The sequence below is a fragment of the Hevea brasiliensis genome, chromosome 11, assembly GCF_030052815.1.
Source record: "Hevea brasiliensis isolate MT/VB/25A 57/8 chromosome 11, ASM3005281v1, whole genome shotgun sequence".
Classification (NCBI taxonomy): domain Eukaryota; kingdom Viridiplantae; phylum Streptophyta; class Magnoliopsida; order Malpighiales; family Euphorbiaceae; genus Hevea; species Hevea brasiliensis.
Window position 1 is genome coordinate 79,033,119 of NC_079503.1, and position 18,613 is coordinate 79,051,731.

General features: G+C 26.3%; 1 protein-coding gene across 1 annotated transcript; it reads left to right on the forward strand.

The window, feature by feature from the left end:
• Positions 1 to 2,743: 2,743 nt before the first annotated feature.
• Positions 2,744 to 10,227, forward strand: LOC110647672 (protein DOG1-like 4). The gene is made up of 2 exons (XM_058129378.1): positions 2,744 to 2,805; positions 9,804 to 10,227. Exons 1-2 carry the CDS (start codon positions 2,744 to 2,746, stop codon positions 10,225 to 10,227), a joined length of 486 nt encoding a protein of 161 aa, XP_057985361.1.
• The last annotated feature ends 8,386 nt before the right edge of the window (positions 10,228 to 18,613 follow it).

The following is an 18,613-nucleotide window of genomic DNA, read 5'->3' on the forward strand; positions in this document are numbered from 1 at the left end:
TTTATTTCTCAGTTCTTGGCTTTTTCGGTAAGAATTCTTCTCACGAAAACCACTTTAATCTTTTTCTGAATGTTTTCTTTGTTCATCTCCTGAAAATGAGCAATTTCGGTGATCAGAGTTTCATAAGGGCGTTGTCTGATGATGGTGAGGGAACTGGACTAATTGACCGATCAAGGTCAAAACTAGCTACCGCGCCGATCTCGGATCAGCCCATTGGTATGGCTTGCAAACCGATCTTTGACAAGAGGATCGCTCATTCCAATCTTAATATCGGTGACCACCTCTTGAAGTTCATTTGGCTCCTCACCATCTCAAGGGTCTCGATTGCAGCTCGGTTCTGGTTAATGACATCGATAACGACACCGCTCAATATTATGAGAGTTATAGTCACCCCATCTGAGCTGTACATCTGTCCAGTATTTATTGCTGGCTTTCTGATCAAACACAACTTTTGATTTAGGCACAAGACTAGGCTTTGACATAGGCCAGCATTCTAGGCTCAGGAGTAGTTTAAGTTAGGTAGAATGTAGTGCTAATTTTGAGAGATCGCCCAAATGATGTAATCTGATCTTTGACAGATTGCCCAAATGATGTAATCTGATCTTAAGAGATCACCCAAATGATGTAATCTTACCTTTTGGAAATGAAATGAAATCTATTATTAAAATTTGGATCTACATATTCTGTTTTTATTATTGCATTGGTTATTGTTCTGATCTCTAGTAAATGTGCCCGATCTGATCTCTAGATGAATCGCCATTTTGTCGATCTGTTAGTTTGGAACCCTGTTCGATCTGATGATCTTCATTAATCGATCTCATTTGCTCGACCTTTTACTATGTTTCTAAAATCTTCTTTTGACGTGTCATTGAAACGGCTCGGTCTCGCTAACCGATGCGTCCCTTGGGGCTTTGTGAGCATTTAATGCTCGAGCGGGTATAAATAGGGAGGAGGTTAGCCATTTGTTCCCTTATGTCATTTTCAGACCTTCCCTAGTGACTTCGATACTTTCCCTTGTTTTCTAGAGTTTTTCAGCGTCAATTTATACTCCTGTAAGAGTTTTGATCTTTTTCTGATTGATTTCACTTTTGTTCTCTGAAAATGAGCGATACCAATGGTCAGAGAGCTGCTAGTCCTCCTTCCGTTCATATCTCATGGACATCGGATGAAGGTGAGGTGGCCAGACTGAGTGAGCGACTCAAACCTTCTACAACCACTGTCCCAACCTATGGTCGGGCAACTAAATCAAAACAAGCGTCTTCTTCAGGGAAAGAGAACTTACTTGTCAACGAGTTGTCATCGATTCTCAAGGAGACCGATCTCCAGTCCTTTAGCCAAGAGTACAACCTTCGAACTGACTCCTTCGAGCTTATCAGATGTCATGGCGATCTATGAGCCGATCATTTCTTTGAAGAAAATGACCTGATCATGGTATATGAAGAACAATTGAAGGCTGGGCTTCGGTTTCCCCTGAATGAATTCTTTAGAGCCGTTCTGAAGTTCTATCATGTCTGTGTAGCCCAAGTACACCCAAACTCCTGGCAGACTCTGGTGGCTTTCAGAGGTTTATGTCGAGCCAAAAAGCTCGAGCCTACAGCAAAGGTTTTTGCTGAGTTGCATAGGCTCGCTTGGCGGAAAGACGATGAGTATTGGTTTTTCCAAGCCAAGCTGAACTGTAGGCTTTTCACCGATCTCCCTTCTTCGTTGAAGAATTGGAAAAATCAGTTCTTCATATTGAGGAGTAAGGACCCGAATGGCTTTGATGGTATCTCGCGTAGTTGGCAGTATCTGGTTCCTTCGGTTCCAAAGAAGATCGCCCTAAATAAAGACAAGGATTCCATTGTAAAGGAATTGAAAAATCAGGCGGCCACTCCCAAGTATTCATGTTTGGATGTGATTATGGTCGAACTGAAGTGGTGGTTAATGCAAATGATTACCCATGAGGACTATGACCTGCAGCTCTCTGACCTTGGACCTGGGATCGGTATAACCTAAATCTTCAGTCTCCTAACTTTGGTGATCTCACTAACTTGTTCTCTGTGCAGGTATGGCAGGAGGCGAGAGCGTGAAGGAGAGCTGCAAGCGAAAAAGGGAGGTCACTCGGAAAGTGTGAGAAATGAAAGTTGCTACTGCCTCCCAGACGCTGAGGTGGGATTTGATAGAAGTGCCAAGCTCTTCGTTCTGACCTCCAGAATAGCCAACCCCAGAGATAGAGATTGCTCCTTCCCCTCCTCGATAAGCTGAACCACTGCCTCTGTTGGTTTCTTTAAGTGCAGAAGGAGGGTCTTCCCAACTAGCCATAAGGACCCTCTCTCGTGGTGCTCAGGTCCTTATCCACTCTTTGGAAAGGAACTGTTCAGTTCGGGGGAATCCTGACTTAGCTAAGGTCCTGGGTGCCACCTTCTATTTTTAGAAAGATCAGAATAGACGGATTTCGGATAGCATTGACGATCTCCTGGCTCAGACGATGAGCTTGGGTTTGGAGAGCATTGTGAACCAATATATAATTAGAGAAAAGGCCCATCTCTTGAGACAGGAGATTCTGAAGGAGGTCCAGGATGCAGCTTCCGCCAGAGCCCAACTTTCGTCTGCTCAGGACCACATCACCCAAATTGAAGATCGGACAAAGTCTTACGAGGCTAGGATAGCTGAACTAGAGCGGGAACTTGAAGATGCTCTGGCCTGCTGATCTGTCGATGTCACTCGCCTTACTGAGGAAATCAAAGTGAAAGAAGAAGAGGCTATGGCGAGAGAAGCTGGTGCTTATGTGAATGCTCATGGCGATCTTTTGGCTGAGCTTATGAGGTGCTATCCTGAGGAAGACTTCTCCTGGATGGTGGATCTCATCCGCAGAGGTGAAGAGGAGAGCAAGGAGGAGCCAGAGAGAGAGAGAGAATGATAGAACTGATAATGTACTTGGAGAGCAGGTTAGGGGAGACCCTCCTATCGAATGACTTGTATATTTTATTTTGAAATGAATCTAAGTCTTTTTTGTGTTCAATTTCTTGATGAGATCGGAAAACATCCGAACCAAATTACCTGAGTACTTAATCAATTGAATGTAGTTGAACATTAAACCCGGGATCAATTATTAATCATAAAACATCAAGCCACTCCAAGAGATCGGAAAAATATTACACGAGAACATGAGATCGGACAGAGCCGTGACCAAATATCGAATGAAACTTTAAAACATTTGAAGAGTGATTTGATAGAATTGTAAAGATTTGAAAATGACTTGAGCTTATTAGGGCCAGAATCATTATTTAGAGATCGGATAAAACCTTAGCTTTGTTTGAGGAATGTTTGGGCAACTCGAACGAGATACCTGATCACAACACTATATAGATGGAATTTTGAGGTATTTGAACATAGAGAGATCGGACAATAATAGCATGCAAGATTGAATAGTCCGGAGATCCAATATCGATTCGAACACATCGGATAAAGGCCAATAGATCGAAAAGTAATCTAACTTGAATGTGAGATCGATTTACTCCGAAGACAAGCCATTAGTGAGTTCGGAAAAGCTACATGTGATCGGGTCATCGGTCGAGAACGGATAACATGATGAAGTTTCAATTTTAAAAGAACCTTGCATTTGAGGGTCGACCAAAATATGGTGTCTACAATTATGACAATAAAAAAAAAATTAAATTTAACTAGATATTAAAAATAATAAAATTATGACAATATAATATTATATAAAAAATTTAAATTACAAATATGTAAAATGAATACAAATAACATACAATGCATGTTTTAAAAAATAATTATTTTAAAATTTTAAAAGACAAATTATATTTTTTTTAATTATTTTCTCACTTTCATTAATAAAAAAATATATTTTTTAACGGTGACACTATATTATAGATAGATTTAAAATTGAGCAAATAATTTTAATAAATTAAAAATAAAGATATTTTATTATAATTTTATCAAACTTCGAATCAAATTATAATTTATACTAAAATTTTATTGAAATGAGTCCATAAAGCACAATTGAAAATGAATTTCAATTTATGAAAATTTATCTTTAATTTTATTATTTAAAATCATGATATATATATATATATATATATATATATATATATATATATATATATATATATATGTAATTTAAAAAAAAAATACGTTGCACATGAATTAAATAATTTATAACTCATAATTAATTTTGTCTTTATAAATAAATAAAATGTAATCATAATAAATTTTAAATTATTATGTAGATAAATTAGACTTTATTTTAATATATTAAATGATAATTCTAAAAAGATAATTTTATAAAAAATAAAATAATAGTAAAAATACTCATAATTAATTACTTATTTAAAATTTTTTAGTTAAAAAATTTGTTCACCTTATAACATACTTATTTTTCAAATAATTTTCATTTAATTTATTATTAATTATAATACTAACAATTATATTTCAAACATTTGTAAACATTTATGATTTATAAAAAAGAAATTAATCTCAAGTAATAAAAGCCATGCTCTTTATTTTAAAAATTCATTAAAAATAATTGTAAAATATTATCATAATTTTGAAATGATCTTAAATTTTTCAGTTGTTCATATATATAATATGAATAAAAAAAAAATCCAATAACAAACATATTTAAAATCAATTAAATAAATTTTTACTAAAAATTTTATTCTCGATATCATTTTTTTCATATACTAATAATAATATAAATTAAATAACTAAAAAAGAGAAGAAAAACTCCAAATAAACAATTTGTATAATAAGAAATATTTTTTTAAACCATTTAATAAAAAAAATTTGAAAAAAAAAATTAAAAAACCTAAATTTTGATATTATTTCGTGAATATCTTCAAATATAATATGTCTTTATTATTTTTAATTTATAAGTATTTTTCAAAAATTTAAAATTCTTTGTTTAAAATATAAATATGTTCAATTTATTTAATTTTATTATGTAATTATAAAAAATATTAAAGAATTTAATAATATTTAAATTATAGTGTAAAAATTAGAATTACATTAAAATTCCATTAAAAGTGTAAAATATTTTGAAATAAATATTTTGCATGAGTAACATGTAATTTTTTTTTCAAATCATTTAATTGGTGGACATATTTATAAATCTATTCATACAAAGTGCATTTTTATTATTTTAAATATTTTTAAATTTTCTAAATTTTATTTTTTAAAAAATAATTTTAACAGTTTTACCACAATATTAAATGGGTACTAAATTATTAGAGTCAATGGTCAATTTATTTGTTAATAGAATTAAATTTTAAAATTAAATTATTATTAAAAATATATATATAATTAATATATAAATTTTACTATATCTCAAAGATTTAATTATATATTGTCCTAAAATAAATAAAAATAATATAATGAATAGATTTGGAGAGACGCAGGTCACAAAGAATGAGCTAATTAGTAGGTGATATATATATATATATATATATATATATATATATATATATATATATATATATATATATATATATATGTATCTATCTTAGCTCCTCCTTCCCTCTCAGGAGCTGGTGAACAGGTCTAGTTTAATCTCAATATAAACAGGCATTAAAATTTGATCTTAAAAAAATGTTACAAATTTAATAAAATTTTATGATTTAATTAATTATAATTAATTTATGTTAGATTATTAGTGTGGTAAGGAAAAAAAAAACTTTTAAGTGGGTAGTTTTTTTATTTTTATTTTTATTTTTTATAGTAAGTAGTCAAATCTAAATCTGTTTATATATATATATATATATATATATATATATATATATATATATATATATATATATATAGGTATCTATCTTAGCTTCTCCTTGCCCCTCAGGAGCTGGTGAACCGGTCTAGTTTAATCTCAATATAAATAGGCATTACAATTTTATCTTAAAAAAATGTTACAAATTTAATAAAATTTTATGATTTAATTAATTATAATTAATTTATGTTAGATTATTAGTGTGGTAAGGAAAAAAAAAACTTTTAAGTGGGTAGGTTTTTTTTTTTTTAGTAAGTAGTCAAATCTAAATCTGTCAAGCAAAAGGTGCAAGTTGAATAGTACTTTATATCACACTCTTTTAAATTCAAATGGAAATATCTCCATCTACATAATTAAATATTCATATTGTATTGTAATCAAAAAAATTTTCTGCTTTTTCAGAAAATCATTTGCCAAAACACAGCAACTCCAATTACAATATCAAAAAGGCTCTGGTTCCCTTAATGATGTGGGCACGAAGGAATCCTGGGAATAATAACAGCCTTTTTATAAAAATAAGGCAAGCAATTAGCTTTTTACGCCACAAACTTCATTCGCAAAATATATATGACATATACCAACTGGGAGCACAGTACCCCATCAAGGGAACAAATATATTACACTCTCGTTCTGATGGAAATGCTAGGGAGAAATTATAAAAAAAAATGGAATACAATGAAATCAGAGGGCAAATATAGAACAACTGATACAAAAAAAAAGTGTGGAAGCTGAGCATTGATGGTATTCACTAATGTAGGGGAAGTATAAATACAAAAGCTAAATTTTAGATTTTTGGCATGAAGTTTGAGAGAGACTTAACTTACAATATAGAGAAGAAGAGAGTGAGAAAAAAATTAAGTCGCCTCGATAGATAATATTTGGAGTTCAGCCCACCATAATGGAGAAATTCTTGGAGTTGCTTGATCAGGTGATATAGCAATCACTTCCCTCAACTTGGGAGTGATATCCTTCATTGTTGGTCTTTGCCTTGGATCTGGTTATATGCATTCTTGAATAATCTCGCATGTGAGGTCAAGCTCATTGTTTTTGAAAGACTTGAGGGTTGGGTCAATCATGTAACTAATACTATGTTTGTCATTCAAATATTCAGCAGCCTACAAGTTTATAGTTAAATTATGTGCTTGTCAGCTAGCCATGCATGCAGCTAGAACAAAAATGTTATTTAGCCATAAAGCAATTCCCAGAGATATGAGAGTATAGGATTTCATAAAAGATTTACCAATTTTTCAAGGGACCTTATTCTTCCGAGTATTGGAGCTTTCCAGAAATGCTTGTCGAGCTTTTCTTAAAGTATTGAAGTATGCCTTTGGGGCAACTTCTTTGTATACCTGAACCAATTGCCACACACTCCTCTCTGAGTATAATGCAATTTAATTAATTGAAATTAAAGTTATATATTATATTATTTTATTTATAAAAATAAAAGTGTAATATAATTATTAATACAATCTCGTATTTATTTATATATATATATATATTTATAAAATATAATTAAATTAATAATAAAATTTTAATATATAGTATTATTTTATTAAATGTTATTTTAATTTGAAATTATTAATATTTTTATTACTAGTGATTGTGACAGCAGTAATAATGATCAAATAGTAGTGGTGGTAATAGAGTATGAGTGATGATAGTACTAATGGTGGTAGCTAAGTGGTGATGACAACAATCAAGTAGTAGTAATGGTGTTGACAATGGTGATGGCCATGTGGTGATAATAATAGAGGTGATGACAACGGTGATCCAGTGATGATGACGAAGACGGCCAAGGGTGGACCTTGGATGATAATATTGGGGATCAACTACTTGCTATTTGCATAATAATTATATGATGATGCATTTTGAAAGTTATTAAGTGCATATTTATTTTCAAATTTCATAAAGGGCGTCTAAATATAAAATAATTTTAAAGAAACAAACACTAATAATACTAGTAGAATGATAAACCTCTTCTACAGTGCTCTCGACACTTTTCTTTTTAAAATCTCTTGAATTCATCAATAATGAAATCTGAATTAAAAAGTTCAACAATTTCTCTTTCAATATTGATAACTAAATTATTTTTAGATTTTAATCAGTTTCTAAACTAACTATTTTGAACCTTTTTCAATGGGCCATTGATCTAGGAAAAGATTATTGGATCGGAGGACCACGAGAGACCTTATTTGGATCAAACACGTGGGTCAGGTTCCCAAAATATATATTATGCTTACCTGAGCACATTCTTGGATTTTCCTTTTTAATTTCATCCAATTTATCATGCTTTGAGTAGAAAACCAAGCAAGTATCATAATTAGTGAGAGCAGAATATATTCATTTTACAAAACTTCAATTGAGCACCCACTTACTAGTTTTGTTGGTGGTGCTGCAATGCCTTGGGGCACAGTCTCTCTCTCTCTATATGCATATCTTTTTTCTCCTAAAACACTTTTTGCACATAACCTAGAAAATTCCTATATTGAACATAACATTTTGGATTTTAAAGCTTTTATGTATGCTTGAATTGTCGATTGCAAAAAACAAAAAATTGGCTATTGTTATTTTTGTGAGTAAGAGTTGTTATTCATTGGTCATCATAACCATAACCATTTTTGGCAATACGTAAATTAATAATTACTCAAATGATAAATTCGTCGATTGAAGCAACTGCAAGCAATAAGAAATGATCAAACTCAAATCAATAAAATCAAAAGCTTAAAGCAAGTTGTTGGATTGTAGCTATTTAAACATGTCAGCAAAAAAAGCAAGTTGCATGGAGTTGCATATTACCTCAGAGGAGGGTTAAGTTGATAGAGACAGTGAAGGAAGAGGAAGATATCTACATTCCACGTTGAACTTAACGTAGTTTATTCCACTGACATGTTTTCTAACATAAGAAACATAAAACACTAGGCGGTGGGGTGCATAAGTGACTCATCAACATGATCAAAGCCAAATCTAAATCCATCAGACTTGTGTCCCTCTCCGGCAGAGGCTCTCCCTATTTGCAAAGCATTACTTATAACACCCTAGGCAAATCCAATATAGGTAAAACACGAGAGAGATGCTGGGTTTATAAGTTGGCGGTTCGTAACCCCTAGTGACACGTTTTAAAATCGTGAGGGCTTCTGCCCAGAGTGGACAATATCACTGGTGGGCCGGGCCATTACATTTGTGGTATTAGAGCCGCTCCACGTGCAACCTTGAACGATGGTGAGGCAAACCTCAGTGAGGATGCTGAGTCCCATAAGGGGGGTGGATTGTAACACCCTAGGAAAATCCCACATCGGTAAAACACGGGAGAGATGCTGGGTTTATAAGTTGGTGGTTCGTAACCCCTAATGACGCATTTTAAAATCGTGAGGGATTCGGCCTAGAGCGGACAATTTCACTAGTGGGTGGGGCCATTACATTGTAACAGCCCGATCCTTCTCCAGTTAGTATTGTCCGCTTTGGCCCATGGGCCTCACGAATTTGTCCCTTGGGAGGTTTCATTCCCAAAAGCGCGCTGACCAGGTGAGGAAGGCTCCCACATATATGGCCCAAATCTTTTCTTCCCGTTTCCAATGTGGGACACGAAGCTCACTCCAATGCATAGCTGGTTGAACAAGCACGTCCCAACCCCATCCTTGGGTCGTGACAAGCCCACCAACTTCCGCTTGGTGCGTCCTCGCACCACACACCATACTAGAGGGAGTCCAGCTCTGATACCACAAATATAACGGCCCGGCCCACTAGTGATATTGTCTGCTCTAGGCAGAAGCCCTCATAGTTTTAAAACGAATCACTAGGGGTTACGAACCGCCAACTTATAAACCCAGCATCTCTCTCGTGTTTTGCCGATGTGGGATTTGCCTAGGGTGTTACATCACTCGTCCCTTGAAACCCACCACTGACTCATTGCTGCAGGTAAGCCAAGCACAACCACACCTTTTCTTATATATAAAAATGTATTGCTCTATTCATCTCTCTCTATCTCCTACTAGTCCTAACCAGCTAGCTATCCCTCTTCTTTCTTCATCTCTTTGCTTAAACGAAGGGGGAAAGATATAAAAACTAAAGTTGAAGAGAGGTTCTCTGAGTTTTTTGAGAAGTGGATGTGTCAACTTGATGAGTATCTACAATACCTGCGAAGGGCGTCTGAGGATTATCGAGCTAAAACTGGGTGTGAGTGTGAGCAAGAGCTGCAAGCTTCAGTGTCCAAAGTCACACAACATTACAAAGACTACTACACTATAAAATGGGCCTTAGCCCATGAAGATGTGCTTGCTTTCTTTTGTCCAATTTGGATTTCCCCTTTAGAGAATGCTTATTCTTGGGTTACTAGGTGGAAACCTTCAACAGTGTTTAAACTGGGTAACTCAATAGGGACAAATGGTGTTCCCAGTTTGAGTCTGGTTGAATTGACACAAGAACATATGAGAAAGATTGAGACTTTGAGGGTGAAAATAAGGTTAGAATAGGAGAAGGTGGAGAGGGAAATGGAGAGGCAGCAAGTGGTTGTAGTAGATAGGAAGATGGCAGAGTTGGTAAGGTTGGTGGTTCGAGTGAAGAATGGGGAGGAAGTGAGGCAGGTGGAGAGACTGGTGCAAGTGGCATTGAAAGGAGTAATGGTAAGACTAGAGAAGGTGATGAAAGCGGTAGACTATGTAAGGCTTAGGACTTTGAAGGGAGTTTTGAATGTTTTGAGCCCACTACAATGCGTGGAGTTCTTGGCTGGGATTGGCATACTTCAAATTCTGTTAAGACAATGGGGAAAGAAAAAGGTTTGCACCATTAATTAGAAACTTTCAGTTGTAGGGTTTTAGGGGTTTTGATTTTCATGTTTAGACTTGTTTTCTTTTGTCTTGATTTGGTTTTATCTTAATTAATGTGCATGTACTATTCAGTGGTTTTAATTTAACTTTTTTTTTTTATCCTTATTATAAAAACTCATAATTTAATTTTTTTTATATAATGTTTTATTAATTTATATTATATAATATTATCATTATATTACAAATATTATATTTAATTGTTTAAATTAAATTATTAATTTTAATGTCATTTTAATTAATTATATAAATAAAAACATTTATTAATTTAAAATTATTTTTTATTTGATCGTATTTTAAAAAAATTATGTGTTATAATATTAATATAATAAAAAAATAATAATAAGTTTTTAAAATATAAATAGGTGAAAATATTTAAAAATTAAAATAAATTAATAATAAATATAAATTAGTCCATGAATTTAATTCATTTAAATTCTATTATTTTATTTTTTTTAAGAAAAGTTTGATTTGCTATATTTTACTTTAATATTTTGTAATTTAAAATGATATTAAATTGCATAATAAAATTGTATGCCTAAATTAATGTGAAAGGGAATTAATTATAAAATTAGAAAATAAAATAATTTTTAAAATAAAGTTTTATTAGTTTAGTGCATTATTATTATAAAATTATCATTTTTAGTATATTGATATTTTGACATTTTATATTGTCATATTATTTAATACAAAAAAAATTATATCTATTTAATATATTAATTATTTAATATATATATATATATATATATATATATATATATATTATATGTTATAAATACATTATTGATTAATATATAAATTTAATCATGTACATTCTAATTAAAATAGAGAGAGAGAGAGGTCTACTTCTAAATTAAAAATTATAACAAAATTTCTATAAAATAAATTTAAAAGAAAAAAATAAATTTATATAAATAATATTATAATAATAATTTTATCCGTTTAAAAAGTTTGTCCTTCATTCGTATCTGTATATATATTCTAGTGCATAGTCTATTGTTATAAATACACTGTATTTATTACTTACTTAAGTTTTAATTATATTAAAATTATATTTTATTTCTAAAAACATCATAATAAAATATTTTTATAAAATTAATTTTAGCTTTAATTATTTCTTTATTTGGTATTCAGTATAATTAGGTATAATATTATTTTTGATTTAATTATTAATAGAAAATTAGAATTATATTACCACAATAAAATAAATTTAGTCAAATATGGCTTGGTTTATCCAATATTTTTTTTTATTTCAATTCTTATCAATTCTTCTTTTTATTCAAAAGAAAAAGGATTATGAACACCACTATTTTTAACACTAAAAAGAATAAAAATAGAAAAATATTAATATCGTAATAATATAAATATAAATCTAATTAATTAGTTAATATATTATCAATATTATCTTTTATTTATTATTAGTGCAAGAGATAATATTTTATATAGGTGGTATAATGCTAGCTCTGTAATAATAATTTTTAAGAAATCATGCTTGTAATAATATAAATATGCATATGAATAAATTAATTAGGTTTAAATTTAATTATCTTTAATTTTTTTGTTAGTATCGATCTTCAATTAAAATAAAATAATTCCTTTTAAGTTCTTCATTTAACAAATTTTAAAATTATTAATAATCTTCTAATGATTTATATTATTTTTGTTTTCATTTTATAAATTTTAGTCATTAAATATTTAATTTTAATTAATATTAATAATTTTATAAATATTAATATATTGTTTTATTGAAATAAAAATATACTTGCAATAATAAAGATATACATAATGAATAAATTAATTAGGTTTAAATTTAATTATTTTTAATATTTTTGTTAGTATTAGTCTTCAATTAAGATTAAATAATTTTTTTAAGTTGTTCATTTAACAGATTTTAAAATTAATAATTATGTTTGGATGATTTATATTATTTTTATTTTCATTTTTAAAAATTATAGTCATTAATATATAATTTTAATTAATATTCATAATTTTATAAATATTAATATATTGTTTTATTAAAAAAATCTTAGATGGAAATTAAATAAAAAATACAATGTAACTAATAAATATTTTTGAATATATATAATAAATAATTAATTGAAAATCAAAATTTTTAAAAAAAAATTAGATACTAATAAACTATTTTACTTAATATTGTAATACCATCAAATTATATTTTTTATTTATTAATTTTTATTTTATGTAATTAATTCTTGTAAAATTTTATAATTAATTGAAGTTAAGTATAAACAGAATTAAGAATTTTCAGTTCATATTAACCATAAAATAAAAAATTTTAAATTTATACAAACTTTAAAGTTAATTTAAATAATAAAAATATAATTATAATTAATTTTAAGAATAAATGACAATTTGGGCAAAGCCAATGTTTTTCCCTCCTCCTTCATATATATACATAAGAATAAATTAATTAGGTTTAAATTTAATTGTCTTTAATATTTTTTTATTAGTATTGAAAATAATTATAATTAAATAAAATTCCTTTTAAGTTGTTTATTTAATAAATTTTAAAATTAATAATAATCTTTAGATGATTTATATTCTTTTTATTGCTTTTATAAATTATAGACATAAAAATATTTAATTTTCATTAATATTTATAATTTTATAAATATTAATATATTATTTATTGAAATAAAAAAAATCTTATGTGAAAATTAACTTATAAAAATAATATGCAACTAATAAAATATCTTTAAATATATATAATAAATAACTAATTATAAATATAAATTTGAAAATTAGATACTAATAAACTATGTTATTTAATATTGCAATACGATCAAATTATATTTTTTTATTCATTAACTTTTTATTTTAGTTAATTGCTTCATGTAAAATTAAAATTAAATATAAATTGGACTAATAATTTTAAATTTATATTAATTCTAAAATTAAGAATTTTAATTTTACATAAACTTTAAAATTAATTTAAATAATAAAAATATAATTATAATTAATTTTAAGAATGAAAGGAAACTTGGGCAAAACTAAGCTAATGTTCTCCCCTCCTTTATACATTTATATATAATATAGATATATCGATATAAATTAATTGCATTTTTTTATTTTTCACTTATTAGTTTTTCACTTTAATTAATTACTTTTTATAATATTTTATATTTAATTGAATTTAATTATAAGTATTATTAAGAATTTTAAATTTATATGATTTCTAAAATTAATAATTTCAAATTTATACAAACATTAAAATTAATTTAAATAATAAAAATATAATTGCAATTAATTTGAGAAATAAATGAGATTTTTGACAAAACTAAATTCTCTCTTCCCATATTTGTATATGATATAGACTATGTAAAAATATAAATAAACCTATTTTTTTGAGATGGAAACAAAAATTTAAATCTTAAACTTTAATTAAAAAATCAGTTATATCTCTATTCTTATTATAGTAAAATAATAATTTTAAAATATTATTAAGCACATGAAAAAGAAAAAAGATTTTTTAATGCTTAAATTATAGAATAAAATTAATTAAATTTATTGATAAAATTAATTGAAATCGTTAATATTGAAAAAGATTAAATAAATCGATTGAAATTACGAAAATTAAAATTATTGAAATGATTTCAATTTAATATATATATATATATATATATATATATATATATATATATATATATATATATATATATATAATTTTATGTTATTGTAATGAAATCATTAATTTTCCATGAGAATGTCAAAGTAAAGATAATTTCTTATGGCAATTTTTTTTATTTTTCATTTAAATCAAATATTTTAATTAAAATTTGTTTATGAAATTCAATATTTTTTTCAAATATTACTACGAATTGGTGTTAGAATAATTATTGTTATTAAAAATTTATATTGCAATATTAAAAAAAACTTTATAATATATTTTTAGTATTTGTCAATGTGATAGTCTATGTTTTTCTTATTCAAGTTACTAAAATATTTTAATTTTTATTCTTTAATTAGCTTGATTAATAATATATAGATTTTGACAAAATAGAATTGGAAATTTTTAGATATAAATTATTTTTAGCCATCATTTATAGGTTCTACTTTTTATTTAAATTGAATAATTATTTAATAAAAATCGTGAAAATTAAAATAGAATTTATCACCTATATAACATTATTTTTATTAATCAAATATATAATTAAAAAATAAAAAATTTATTTACATAGAAAGATTAGTGATATGTTAAAATAATTGATTGGGATTTGTTAAATAAAGAGTTATTTTCACTCTCTCTAACATTTTGATAAAATTTTTATTATATTGAATTATTCTATTATCAATATTTACATGACTCTTTTTTACAATTATTTTATTAATTTTTTATAATATAAATTTATAGGAAGTAATAATTATGGACCATAAAAAGCACAAATTTTATATTGTAAATATCTAACTAACTCAAAATCACAAATTTTATATTGCAAATATCTAACTAACTCAAAATCACAAATTTTATATTGTAAATATCTAACTAACTTATCACATATACATGGTATGTTCATTTTATTCACCTATATATTAGAAGAAATCTATTATATTGTTAAATAAATTAATTGATATGATGTTGAAAAAAATTAATTATTATCTAATATATTTGTAATATATATAAAAGTGAGAAGGGGAATAATGGGATTATAAAAATATCTTTAATTTTTAAAATTAAATATTTTTATAATTATTTATAATTATTTTTTTTATTATTTAAAAATGTATTTTAAGTAAAATAAAAATTAAATATTATTAGATATAAAATTCTTATTTTATTAGGTCTCAAAATTAACTATCATAATTTTTATTAAAAATAATTAAAAAAAAACTAAAAAAGAAGGGATATTACTATTGAAGGCTACTTAAATCATTTGGATATTTCAAGAAGCTAATTCTCAGATATTTTTCTCATTTTGTTATCATTTGCATATTCATTTTTGTGTAATTTTCTAAACTTATTTATATAATTTTATTTATTTGATAGATATTTTTGGAATTACCGAGACTAATTCTGGTAAGATTTTGTATTCTTCTATCATGTTTATAGTATTTTATTTATATTATTTTAATTGATTAATTTAATATTTCTTATTAATTTTTTTTCTTATAATTTTTTGAACTAACATTAATTAAAAATAAAATATCATGATGGTAATTTAATATTATGACAATAAAAAATTAAATTTAACTAGATATTAAAAATAATTAAATTATAACAATATAATATTATATAAAAAGATTATATATAAAAATTTAAATTATAAATATGTAAAATGAATACAAATAACATACAATTCGTGTTTTAAAAAAATAGTTATTTTAAATTTTTAAAAGATGAATTATATTTTTTAATTATTTTCTCCCTTTCATTAATAAAAAAAAATTTAACGGTGACATTATATTGTAGATAGATTTAAAATTAAGCAAATAATTTTAATAAATTAAAAATAAAAATATTTTATTATAATTTTGTCAAAGTTCGAATCAAATTATAATTTATGCTAAAATTTAATTGAAATGAGTCCATAAAGCACAATTGAAAATGAATTTCATTTTATAAAAATTTATTTTTTATTTTATTATTTTAAATCATGATATATATATATATATATATATATATATATATATATATATATATATATATATAATTTTAAAAAAATACATTGCACATGAATTAAATAATTTATGACTCATAATTAATTTTGTCTTTATAAATAAATAAAATCTAATCATAATAAATTTCAAATTATTATGTAGATAAATTAGACTTTATTTTAATATACTAAATGATAATTCTAAAAAGATAATTTTATAAAAATACTCATATTTAATTACTTATTTAAAATTTTTTAGTAAAAAAATTTGTTCACCTTATAACATACTTATTTTTCAAATAATTTTCATTTAATTTATTATTAATTATAATAATAATAATTATATTTCAAACATTTGTATACATTTATGATTTATAAAAAAGAAATTAATCTCCAGTAATAAAAGCCATGCTCTTTATTTTAAAAATTCATTAAAAATAATTGCAAAATATTATCATAATTTTGAAATGATCTTAAAATTTTCAATTGTTCATATATATAATATGAATAAGAAAATCAAATAACAAACATATTTAAAATCAATTAAATAAATTTTTACTAAAATTTTATTCTCGATATCGTTTTTTACATATACTAATAATAATACAAATTAATAAGAAAGAGAAGAAAAACTCCAAATAAACAATTTGTATAATATGTAATATTTGTTTAAAACCATTTAATAAGAAAGAAATTTTGAAAAAAAAATTAAAAAACCTAAGTTTTGATATTATTTCGTGAATCGCTTCAAATACAATACGCCTTTATTATTTTTAATTTATAATTATTTTTCAAAAATTTAAAATTTTTTATCTAAAATATAAATATGTTCAATTTATTTAATTTATTATGTAATTATAAAAAATATTAAAGAATTTAATAACATTTAAATTATAGTGTAAAAATTAAAGTTACATTAAAATTCCATTAAAAGTGTAAAATAGTTTGAAACAAATGTTGTGCATGAGTAACATGCAATTTTTTTTTTCAAATCATTTAATTGGTGGACATATTGATAAATCTTTTCATACAAAGTGCATTTTTATTATTTTTATTATTTTTAAATTTTATAAATTTTATTTTTTTAAAAATAATTTTAACATTTCAACCACAGTATTAAACGAGCATTAAATTATTAGAGTCAATGGTCAATTTATTTGTTAATAGAATTAAATTTTAAAATTAAATTATTATTAAAAATATATATATATATAATTAATATATAAATTTTACTATATCTCAAAGATTTAATTATACATTGTCCTAAAATAAATAAAAATAATATAAATGAATAGATTTGGAGAGACATAGGTGACAAAGAATGAGCTAATTAGCAGGTGGTGTATATATATAGGTATCTATCTTAGCTCCTCCTTCCACCCAGGAGCTGGTGAGCAGGTTTAGTTTAATCTTAATATAAATGGGTATTACAATTTTGTCTTAAAAAAAGTGTTACAAATTTAATAAAATTTTATGATTTAATTAATTATAATTAATTTATGTTAGATTATTAGTGTGGTAAGGTAAAAAAAAAAAACTTTTGAGTGGTTAGGGTTTTTTTTTAGTAAGTAGTCAAATCTATATCTGTCAAGCGAAAGGTGCAAGTTGAATAGTACTTGATATCACACTCTTTTAAATTCAAATGAAAATATCTCCATCTACATAATTAAATATTCATATTGTATTGTGATCAAAATTTTCTTGCTTTTTCATAAAATCATTTGCCAAGACACAACAACTCCAATTACAATATCAAAGAGCTAAATTTTAGATTTTTGGCATGAAATCTGAGAGAGACTTGACTTGCAATACAAAGAAGAAGAGAGAGAGATAGAACTTAAGTCACCTCGATAGATAATATTTCAAGTTCAGCCCACCAAAGCAGAGAAAGTCTTGGAATTGCTTGATCAGGTGAGATAGCAATCACTTCCCTCAACTTGGAAGTGATATCCTTCATTGTTAGTTTTTGCCTTGGATCTAGTTGTATGCACTCTTGGATAATCTCGCATATGAGGTCAAGCTCATTGTTTTTGAAAGACTTGAGGGTTGGGTCAATCATATAATTGATACTATATTTGTCATTCAAATATTTAGCAGCTTGCAAGTTTATAGTTAAATTATATGCTTGTCAGCCAGCCGTGCATGCAGCTAGAACACAAATATTATTTAGGCATAAAGCAATTCCCAGAGATATGAGAGTATAGGATTTCATAAAAGATTTACCAATTTTTCGAGGGACCCTTATTCTTCCTAGTATTGGAGCTTTCCATAAATGATTTCTAGCAATAGATCCCAAAATAATAGACATTTGTCTCTACATCAGCCAAAGGTGGCAATGTAGAATGCGCTAACTCATTTTTACCTGATCTCTTCGACTTGGAGGAATCTTATGGCAAGAAAGAGATGTCAGCAATTTAAGA